We start from the raw sequence: 12,291 nt of genomic DNA, 5'->3' as shown, positions 1-12,291 counted from the left end.
GCTTTAACAAAGCAGAAGGAAATATTTTTCTTAAATTCTGTCACCTTCTTTTCCAAATTCGTTTAGGCAAGTTTTGACAATAGTTTTTCTTTTTTGCAGATCTGCACAAGGCCAGCCAGTACTTGTACACTGCTCAATTTTGACAACAAATAAATCTTTATCCTTTAGTAATATTGCAGTTCTTTTGCAATCAAACTCTGTTATTTCATCTTCTTTAGCATTGATTTTCTCAATGCTTTCTTATTTTTTGCACAACTTTACCTTCTTCCTCTTTATTTACAGCCTGTTTGCTGGCTTTTTTATATATGTTTTTGGCATCATAGTAATTCAGTTTTGGGCCTCAAAAAAAATTGTTTGATCAGACAGAAAATTGGTTCTTTTTTTTTATAAGGACATAAAAATTCTATAAATAAATTTCACCTATCTTATAAAATAATATTATATTATAAACATATATCTAATCGAAGAATTAATTTATGTTAAATTGACTTGGTTTTTATGTTACAAGTAAATTGCCTTAAAATGTGCATACTTGTTTTTTTTTTTGAATAAATCAGAGTGTTTTTTTTTTTTACTTTTTTAAGTCTTTGTTATTTTTTTGCATAATTTTTGTTGAGGATTTTACTTTCGATTGTTTTTACTTTTAAATAATATATGTATAATTTTTGTTTGAGTTTTGAAGATTTCTTATACTGTTTGTAATCCATGGTGATTTTACATTTTTGTTTTTATGAAAAAATTTAGATCCTGCATTTTTTTTTTATATCTATTGCTTTAAACTGACTTTATGATAAATACTCTAGAATGTGGGGTAAGCCCAATTATACATTTAAAAATCTTTGTATAAAACAATTGTTACCACATATAATAATATTTCATCTTTTAGATTTATTTTCTTTCTATTGATTTATAAATCGTTTCAAAAGACACAGAAATAACTTGACTGAACATTTTTTCTAATGGATTGTTTGTAAACTATTTTACTTTTATTGGTTTCTGTTTTTTTTTTCTTATTGAGTTATGATTTAAGTTTATACTGTTGATTTATGTGACTTCTATTGAAAAATGATTGTCATATTTTTTCTTGCATAATTTAATGCTCATTTGATCCTTTTAGCTGGCGTGTTTTGCTTGTGAGTATAAAATTAGTTTTATTAATTTACATAACTTTTTAAAATCATTCTTAGATTTTTTTATTTTTACCGTTTTGTCTGAGTCTGTGTGTGTGATCTAGGCTTTTTTTATTCTACCACACTTTCATTTTTTCTAAAAATTATCATCATAGTTAGTGCTGTTTTATTTCTCTCTGTTTTATTTTCTTTGTTTTCTTTGTGTTTCTATTTTTTCTTATTTGTCCTAGCCTTTAAATAACATCTTTGGGGGTTAATACTTCACCAGTTCTTTCATTAGTTTATGTTACTATGGTTTAAGTATTTTTTCTGAGGGTTGTGTTACTGAATTTATTACTTCATTCCTTGTCAGCATTCTTGGCAAATCATTCTTGAATAAATCAAGGTGTGTCAGTCCTGCTGCACTATTTTTTGTAGGTTGTTTTGCTTCCTTTTTTATAGGTTAACCAAAAGATTTTGGATATTCTTTTGGTCAGCCTATGCTTCCATTGCCTGCTAAATGAAACAAGCCAGGTCTTGGCCAAAAAATTTTTTTTTAAATTATGTCTTTTTTTTGTTAATCTGTTTGCAGAATCGCGAAATGATATGTCGAAAGGTGAGCTAGATTTTGGCTCTCCTTGTAACATATTATGAATTTTTTCTTATGTTGTATATTTACCTTTGCAATTGATTAGATGCCCTTACCTAAGATTGTTCTTCTTTAATCAAAAAATAACTGAAGTCAATTTTTGTTTTCATTGATCAGACAGAAAATTAGTTCTTTTGTACTTCTTTGTAACCAGAACAAACTAATCTTGGTGTTCTTAGGTTATCTTGACCACCAAACTTGCATAGATTAGGGTTAAAACAGTGGCCAAGTGAACTTACCCAGTAAACACAGATTTGTTCAGAGTTGGTCAATATTTAGTTAAAATCAGTCGAAAAATAAATGAAACGTTTCGGACCTATTATTGACTGAAAATCGACGCTTGATTTGAAATGCATATTTCAAACTTTTTATATATACGTTTTACAATATTGACTAGTATAATTCGCTATTCTAAATGTTTGATCGACGTTTAATAAACGTTTATTATATTATAATAAAGTAATATAGCCATTGGTCAGAAGACTAACATAACAGCTTAAGTCATGCGGTTTATATAGGCATAATTAAAACGAAATGAAAAACATATTAAAAAATTTTTTTCATTGACCTAATAAATAGATTAGACTTTAAGATTAACGTTTTTAAGATTAACTTCCTTACAACAACTGAAAGCAAAACGATTTATAAATAAATAATAAACGAATGTCGATTGCACCATTTTAATTCATGGAAGTTAAAAAGCTCTTATCGCAACAATCTTTTGTACTAAATGCCAACATATCAATGGACTCCGATGTTTTAGAAATTATTGATGGCGACATTGACACTGTTAAAAAAAATGAGTTGCTGGTCTCTTATTATGAAAGTCCTGCTTCAAGAACTTTTTTCATAAGTTTTATAAGCAGTTAAAATTCATTTTGTAAAAGCTAGTATGGTTGTGTAACAGTAGGTATTCATCTTTGTAATAATCAAGAAGTTTAATAATTAAATATTTATTTTTTTATTTTAAATACATTTTAGCCTAATTTAGTTACATTACATTGCTAGAGAAAATTGGTGGAACTGAGCTGGTAAAAACCATTGCATATGTTATGTCGCGACGTTACTAATTTTTGTCAAAAATAAACAAGGATGGTACAGGAAATTTTGGAAACTTCCATTTCGAAAATCCTCTATATATAAAGTTGTTCTGTGTAATTCCAATTTTGATTTATGAATGTACATCTAAAATGCTAACTATTTCACCCTAGTTTTTTGCGGTTACAAATCAGGTAACGAAATCAGACGATCAAAATACGAACATGGAAGATGATGTTGCACAAAAACAGGGGTATGACAATCAAGTGGTAGACGAAGGTTTTTGATGATGCTTAAACCTGAGAAAACAGTGATCCAAAATATGTTAATGAGTTTATTAATTTAATTAGTAATCTTTGACTTAATCTTAAATTAAACTTATTTTCTGCTGAGATTAGATTTAAAAAATATTTGATAGTAATTGTTACTACGAAATTTCTACTGCAAAAAGCTTGATCATTTTTTTTTTTTTAATTATTAAGCATGAACGAGCACGAACATTTTTTCTCTAAATCCTCACTATAGGAAAAAGTTTATAACTTTATATAAAGTTTTACAATATAAAAGTAAACTATAAGTAGTATAGTATAAAAGTTTATAAACATATTATAATAGTTATAAAAAATATAAAAAATAAGACCAGGTCTTTTATAACTATATCTCATTTAAAAATTTCATTTTTTTAATTATATCTTATTTATAAATTTTATCACTTTTATAATTATATCTTGTTTATAAATTTCAAGATTCCGAATAATAATCCTATAATAGTCGTCTAAAATACGTTTGAATATCGATGTTTTATGGATGTTTTCTCTTAACGTTAATCTGGATTTTGTTCTAAACGGATAATCGACCAAATCTGAAGTTTTGTCTTAACGTTCTTTTGACGTTTAAAAGATGTTTATGCGTTTACTGGGTAATTATGCAAGTAGACTACAAGTATTCAGGTTAACACCATCTGAATTTTTTTTTTTTTTTGTAATATAGTTTTGTAAAAATTATTTCAAATTTATTTTCACAAGAATAGATAAGATTTAGGCGAAATCACGGTTTTTATTTAAGTTTCTAATCTACATTGCCTGTGGTGCAATAATGTACATTGGCAAAATTTTCGCCCCCCTGCCCCAAACGTGAGAGCAACAAGTTCATGAAGTATTTTTTGTACTATTCTTAACTAGACTTATATTCATCGATAAATTTTAAGTTTCATAGTATTATCTATTAGCGTTTAAAAATTATTACCATAAAAAATTTGCAACCCCCTCAAATTGAGGGGGGTTTAAACTTTATATGGTCATAATTTTTGAACGCTAAAATATTTTAAAATGAAATCTAAAATTTATCAAAGTCTAGTTAAGAATAGTACAAAAAACACTTCATCAACTTGTTGCTCTCACGTTTGGGGCAGGGGGGCGAAAATTTTGGGGCTTTTTTGTTCCCAGCCTCCAATCATCGCAATTTTTTGCAAACCCTCATTATTTGACATAAGTATAAACATAAAAATGTTTGGAGTTAGCTCCATGTGTGGAAGTTACCTATCTCGAACACCAAAAAATTCTTTCTACGCCTATGCTTTTGTACATATAATTAAAACATTTTTATTTATATTTTTAAATATTTTTTTTGTTCATTTTTTTTTTTTAATATATTAGTAATTCCTCCTATTTGCCTTTAATATGGATGACAGTGTGAGATTATTTAATCTTGAAAGTTCAAAAGATATAGCGGAATTTATTAGTCAAACAAAATCTAGTCTAAAAATCTATTAGTCTAACAAAATACTATATTTTCTCAACCTTTTGTTAGAGAAATGTTTTCTTAAAGAGATATTCTCATGAATTAGTGATGTCTTAAACTTATTTCAAGAAGTTCAAAAAATAAGGGTTACCAAAAGAATTCAGTGATATTTTACACCGTTTTAGAACAATCCCAAGATAACATAAGAAATGAAAATAAAAGAAAAAGATGCCAGACATTCACAAAATAAACGATTAACAAGGCATAATGCCATCCACCTAATTGTTTGACACACCTAAAAAGCTATTGCGGAAATTGCGTAAAAACTGTAGCAGGTTTTGACGTTCAAAAAGATATATCGAACATGATGATTAACATATTAAATTAATATTATATAAATGTTACACTTCTTTTCAAAGAATTCAGAAACTTTTTTTTTTCAATTTTTTTATTATATAATTAGCTTTTTAAAATAGTCACTCGAAGTTTATATCAATTTGATAAATGCGCCTCTTATTTAAAGTAGCAGTTGTGATGGAATTTTTAGTTATTGTAAATATTTCATATTTGTTCAAAGATTATTTAAGCATATTATTAAAAAAACGGTTACGGTTTAAAACTGATTTCAATAGGAAACATCAAGAAAACAATAAATACAAGTATTTTACATATATATATCGTTTGCTTGAGTTCGTTACGTTTATATAATAAGAAATTTTTTATGAAATTATTTATAATATATAACTTTATATTCGCTTCATTTATAGGTATTACTAAAGTAACTGATAATAATTTACAAACTTTAAATTCTGCTTTTTAAAAAAACGCGTTTTTACACATTTTTTGTGGCTTTTAAATTATCTTAATGACGTCAGACAAAATAACAGTAACCAAATCTATTTTTTAATTTTTTGTTTTATTTATTTCACATCAATAAAATTATTAGTTTATGTTCTCCAACGAAAATATATAATTTATTATTTATTTCACATCAATTAAATTAATAGTTTACGTTCTCAAACGAAATTATATAATTTATTATTCGACATATTATCAAGCTTTTAACGTTATCTAAACCTTATGGTGAAGCCTCAAATACTTTCATTTCAAATATAATTAAACTAACTATTTTAAACGCTATAAATATACTATAATTAATGTAATAAAACTGAGTAAATAAATATACCATAATTAATGTAATAAAACTGAGTAAAATACATTTCAAAAAATTCATTTCAGAAAATATAAAAAATCTTCGTGAGACCTGGAAAGGCATAATTAGATTAGATTTGGTTCAGTTAACTTATATGCGTGTTTAATTAATGTATGTTTTGTCAACTCTAAGCAATTTGGAGGTACATTATTGACATTTTCGACATTTATTAGACTATATATTTCATAAAAACGGTTGCGATAGTTACGATATCATTCTATAAAACTAAACGGTTGATTCAAAATTTTTTCGAATATGTGAAAAGATTTTTTTAAAGTTCGATCGTCGAGTTTTAAGTATATACAACCTAACGTTTTTTTTTTTCTTAAAAAAGTTTTACGAACTCATAGCGTCACCATCGTTTATTAAAACATACACGGGTAACAAAACTTCCTGAAATTCGTAAGTAATTTATATATAGTAATATATATTCGTAAGTAAATTCTTCAGTTTTATATTCATTTGTTTGTTTTTATTAAAAAAGTTTTTTGTTTTAAAACTAAATTTATATATTTCTAAAACAATAACTTACGACGACTGTCTTTTGTATAGGATTGATGATAATAAGTATTTTTTTATTGTGGATATATTAGTTAAATTATATTATAAATATACAAGATTAAATTGCTAAAATATATAAACCTTTCAATTTAATGTAACATTTTTTATAATATTTTGATTTCTATCCATAAGCTTATTCTTTTTAATATAAAATAATAGCATATAGGTACGTGTTTATAATTTTCAAACTGTTTATATATTTAATCGTTATATGTTAATGGAAAGAGTTTTAAATTAATATGAAAATAGTGAAATATTTTATAAAAACGAACGATTTTATATTGTTTCATCTCCATTTGTGTATGAAAATTCTTTATAAGAATATTGCAACTTGAAAATAACGCTTTAACGAAATTGAAGTTTTGTATTCGTTAATTTGTTTTTTTTTTTTTTTTTTTAACGTATGGAAATATAATATGAGTTTCCTCTTGGAAATACGATAATTGAGTATGAAAGAGTAAGTTTTTCAATTAAAGGGTACATTGAAAATAGATGTAAAAAATTAAATAAATATGTTGAAAAAGAAATCAACCTGCCTTCAAAACGTTAGTGGTGCAAAAAAAAAAAAAGCATATTTATAAACCTTAAAAAATTCTTAAGTTAACACATCATCTCGCCACAAAAACTCTACACTGCAAAAAAAATGTTATCGTCGCGTGGAAAACATTGTTTTTACAAATTTTTTACTTTAAAAAATGTTTGCCATACTTTTCTATGCCAAAAACTAGTACATTATGATAAATGTATGTACGTATCTATGTCATACTACTTTTATAACATACTTAGGTATTATTCAATTGCATTTTCAACCGACTGTTTTTAATCGTTTCTTTTTCGTTCTATATGTTTACAACATTTGCACAATATGGTACTATTTTTAATGTAAGTCGACAGTTCGTCTAAGTTAAATATTCTGGCATGAACCTGTGTTTCTTTTGCAAAAAGTTTCAGAGAAATATTTTTTTTATGAAACAGTTGTGAATTAGAAATTATTTTCTTGTTTACGTTAAAATGTTTGTTACATGGATTTATTTTTTACTTTTTAAAACAGTATGTCATTCGATGCAATTTTATGCGTTTTAATGGTAAATTTTAAATTTAATCGATTATCGGTTTATCTAAGGTATGTTTGTTGCTTGTATTAATATATTATATATATTACATTTTGTAGTTATGCTTTAATGATGAAATAATGTTGACTATGATGTGTAAAAGTCTCTTTATTATGAATCTTTTTTATTTTTTTGTTTTTCACCATGACAGCCTTTTTTCATAAGTCTTGCGTATTTCTGTTTAGACTTTAATCGCTCAGTATAAATCAAGAAACGCATTTTGTATCACATATTATATTTTATCTTATAAAATTTATATTTGGTTCAGTTAACTTATATGTGTGTTTAATTAATGTATGTTTTGTCAACTCTAAGCAATTTGGAGGTACATTATTGACATTTTCGACATTTATTAGACTATATATTTCATAAAAACGGTTGCGATAGTTACGATATCATTCTATAAAACTAAACGGTTGATTCAAAATTTTTTCGAATATGTGAAAAGATCTTTTTAAAGTTCGATCGTCGAGTTTTAAGTATATACAACCTAACGTTTTTTTTTTTCTTAAAAAAGTTTTACGAACTCATAGCGTCACCATCGTTTATTAAAACATACACGGGTAACAAAACTTCCTGAAATTCGTAAGTAATTTATATATAGTAATATATATTCGTAAGTAAATTCTTCAGTTTTATATTCATTTGTTTGTTTTTATTAAAAAAGTTTTTTGTTTTAAAACTAAATTTATATATTTCTAAAACAATAACTTACGACGACTGTCTTTTGTATAGGATTGATGATAATAAGTATTTTTTTATTGTGGATATATTAGTTAAATTATATTATAAATATACAAGATTAAATTGCTAAAATATATAAACCTTTCAATTTAATGTAACATTTTTTATAATATTTTGATTTCTATCCATAAGCTTATTCTTTTTAATATAAAATAATAGCATATAGATACGTGTTTATAATTTTCAAACTATTTATAAATTTAATTGTTATATGTTAATGCAAAGAGTTTTAAATTAATATGAAAATGGTGAAATATTTTATAAAAACGAACGATTTTATATTGTTTCATCTCCATTTGTGTATGAAAATTCTTTATAAGAATATTGCAACTTGAAAATAACGCTTTCACGAAATTGAAGTTTTGTATTCGTTAATTTGTTTTTGTTTTTTTTTTATCGTATGAAAATATAATGAGTTTCCTCTTGGAAATACGATAATTGAGTATGAATGAGTAAGTTTTTTAATTAAAAGGTAGATTGAAAATAGATGTAAAAAATTAAATAAATATGTTGAAAAAGAAATCAACCTGCCTTCAAAACGTTAGTGGTGCAAAAAAAAAATGCATATTTATAAACCTTAAAAAATTCTTAAGTTAACACATCATCTCGCCAAAAAAACTCTACACTGCAAAAAAAATGTTATCGTCGCGTGGAAAACATTGTTTTTACAAATTTTTTACTTTAAAAAATGTTTGCCATACTTTTCTATGCCAAAAACTAGTACATTATGATAAATGTATGTACGTATCTATGTCATACTACTTTTATAACATACTTAGGTATTATTCAATTGCATTTTCAACCGACTGTTTTTAATCGTTTCTTTTTCGTTCTATATGTTTACAACATTTGCACAATATGGTACTATTTTTAATGTAAGTCGACAGTTCGTCTAAGTTAAATATTCTGGCATGAACCTGTGTTTCTTTTGCAAAAAGTTTCAGAGAAATATTTTTTTTATGAAACAGTTGTGAATGAGAAATTATTTTCTTGTTTACGTTAAAATGTTTGTTACATGGATTTATTTTTTACTTTTTAAAACAGTATGTCATTTGATGCAATTTTATGCGTTTTAATGGTAAATTTTAAATTTAATCGATTATCGGTTTATCTAAGGTATGTTTGTTGCTTGTATTAATATATTATATATATTACATTTTGTAGTTATGCTTTAATGATGAAATAATGTTGACTATGATGTGTAAAAGTCTCTTTATTATGAATCTTTTTTATTTTTTTGTTTTTCACCATGACAGCCTTTTTTCATAAGTCTTGCGTATTTCTGTTTAGACTTTAATCGCTCAGTATAAATCAAGAAACGCATTTTGTATCACATATTATATTTTATCTTATAAAATTTATAAATATATATCATTTGGAAGACAGATAAAATGCGAAAATGCGGATATTTTGAACGGGTTAATTATTTGAATAAAGTGCGAAATATTTTTCCTAACTTTTTTTTCTGCACTTTATTCCTGCACTTTGTTCCTGCACTGTTGAAAGTTTCAGTATTTTACGAGTTCACTATAAATCGTCCTTAAAGAAATAAATTCGTCAAAGTTTTTAATCAACGTCGAAATCGAATGAACAAATATTCTTTTTACAAAATTTCTTTTGAAATTTGATTTATAAAAAACATTCACTTGTTTAATAAAATGTTTTATATTTTATTAAAACAACCGAACGACGAAATTTTTTTGGAATATATGAATAAAAGAAAGTATTTTTAAGTTATATAAATGAATAATTTTTGTTATGTTATTTTAAATATATTTAATTTATTACTTATATTTAATTTACTTCGTTTTAAAAATGTGATAAAATGTTTAAATTAACAAAATTAAAAAATTGTCTATATTTTTATAATTTTTTTAAAGAATTATTTTATTTAAAAGTTTCACTATTTTAATATTTTTATATATCATTTTAATTTAATATTAATTTATGTCTATAATATTATGTAAAATAAAATCTATTTAATAAAAATAAAAAATTGTATATGATTTTTTATTCAATCATTAAATTCATAAAAATTAATAAAATTATATGTATGAATATGTAGAATATTATAATGTATATAATTTTTAATGTTATAATTTATTATTTTAATAATTTATTTGTTTATTTTTATAATTAATATTTTATTTTACTTTAGATCGTGTAAGAAAAAGTGAACGATATCGAAACGATAATTTATTCGTTGAATGTTTTTATGAAAGTCAATCATCATTTACTGATGAAATAAAATCAATTGTTAATAAACGATTGAGATATTGGGAGATTGGATGGTGTATTTCGATTGACGATGGAAAAACTTCTTACTTAACTTCTTGCGAAAATTATTTCATAAATCATTACTTAAAATCTGGAAGAAAGTTAGAGCGGTTACGTGTTGATAAAAATATTTTAAGTGATGAAGAAAAAAAACTTTTAATACAATGTTTAACTAATGTTCGCTATGTCAGCTTTCATCGTCCAATTAATTTCGAAGGATGGAAACCGAAAGATAAGATTGAAACGTTGTGGATATGGATCTCACGTTACTTAATTAAAGATTATTTAATAACAAAAAAAGATTTTGAAGAGAATTTTCTTCCGTGGATTAATCTTTGTGAAGAATTATATCTTGAACTTCACAAAGACATTGATTTTAATAAAGAAATTTATGAATGGATTCGTTGTTCGAATGTCAAGAAGTTTGAGATCAAGTACCGTAAAAAATGTTTTAGTAACCTCGATGAATTAAAAAACTTTACAACACGATAAAATATTTAATATTTTAAATATATTTAAAAAAAACAATAATTATAAATTAATAATGAAATAATTAATGTATTAATTTATAATAAATATGTTTTTAAATATGCAAATTAATTTTATTAGTTTATTAGATTTATTATTTAAAAGTTTAAATTTTTATTAATAAAATATCATAAAATAATTCGTTTTCAAATATATTAATAGTTATAATTATAATATAAATTAATAAATTATTAATTTATTAAATATAACTATTATTATGGTATATAAATTTTTATAATTTTTTTATTGTTATAATTTTTTTTTATTGTTATTATTATTAATAATATTATGCTTTTTAAATTACGGTACATAATTTATTATTTACGGTACATAATTTATTGTTTTCTTTTTGTTATATTTTTATTTTATATTATATTTATATTATATTCTCAGTTTTTAGTTATTATGTTATTAATATATAATTTTTTAAATAATATTGTTTATAAATATTTGTTAAATATTTTATGTATACTTTTATTTTTTATTATGTTTAAGAATTTTTACTAAATATGCAAATTAAATATATATATTTTTTTAATTTTGATATAATTTCTTTTCAAATAGTGTCGTACCATATTTAAGATAAAGTCATAATTTTTTGATTTGGTTAAATTTTGAAAAAATTTAATTTTATAATAAATATAAAAATTATTTATATATTTATTTTGCACTTTTTATACACTTTTTACACGAATTAATGTTGATAAAAAATAGTTTTTCAAGGTTTTCGCCATTGTTTATTTAGGAGATATGCGTCGTCAAGAAAATAAAAAAATTCGATGGTTTAAGTAGAAATTTTCGTCGAAGCTTTTCAGTTCGAAATTTCATGTTTCATCTCACGTTTTTACTTAGTTTTAAACCGTCTTTAAATTTTATTTAATCGATCAAAATTTTATAAAATATAAAATTTCAATAAATATTAAAACAAATATTTTAAGTTAATAATTTTTTTTTTTTATAGTTTTCATTTTTTTTATGTAAAAAGTTTATTTAAAATTTAATTAAACCTTTTTTTTTACGACCAACAAATAGTTCAAAGGGGTCGTCCAATAAGTACGTACGCTCATAGGGTGGAAGAGGGGAGGTCATCAAAAAGCGTATAGGGGGAGGGGTTCAATTTAGAAGTCGATTTTCTAATTTATCACAATTAACCAGCTAATCAATAAAAAGTTAAAATTTTGACTAAAGATCCTAGTTTGCCAACATAAAAGGATGTATGGTATAAGGAGTAGAGGGTGTAGTTTCTCTCTACGCACACACATGCGCAAACGCCCTCAGGATTTTTTTTGATGTTCTACATAGGATACTTTCACACCTTGC

General features: G+C 24.0%; 1 protein-coding gene across 3 annotated transcripts in view; it reads left to right on the top strand.

Moving 5' to 3' along the window:
- The window catches only part of LOC136075033 (NACHT, LRR and PYD domains-containing protein 6-like), a 48,864-nt gene extending 37,789 nt beyond the window's left edge, over nt 1–11,075 (top strand). For all 3 annotated transcript variants that reach the window (XM_065787253.1, XM_065787254.1, XM_065787255.1), the window contains one exon: nt 10,325–11,075. In XM_065787253.1, coding sequence (XP_065643325.1) covers nt 10,325–10,935 — 611 coding nt within the window. In that variant the 3' untranslated portion in view covers nt 10,936–11,075. The remainder of the gene's footprint in view (nt 1–10,324) is intronic.
- The last annotated feature ends 1,216 nt before the right edge of the window (nt 11,076–12,291 follow it).

Source organism: Hydra vulgaris, chromosome 01 (assembly GCF_038396675.1).
Source record: "Hydra vulgaris chromosome 01, alternate assembly HydraT2T_AEP".
In the NCBI taxonomy this organism is placed as follows: Eukaryota; Metazoa; Cnidaria; class Hydrozoa; order Anthoathecata; family Hydridae; genus Hydra; species Hydra vulgaris.
Note: the sequence above shows the minus strand (reverse complement) of the source record. Positions and strands in the feature narration are given on the sequence as shown.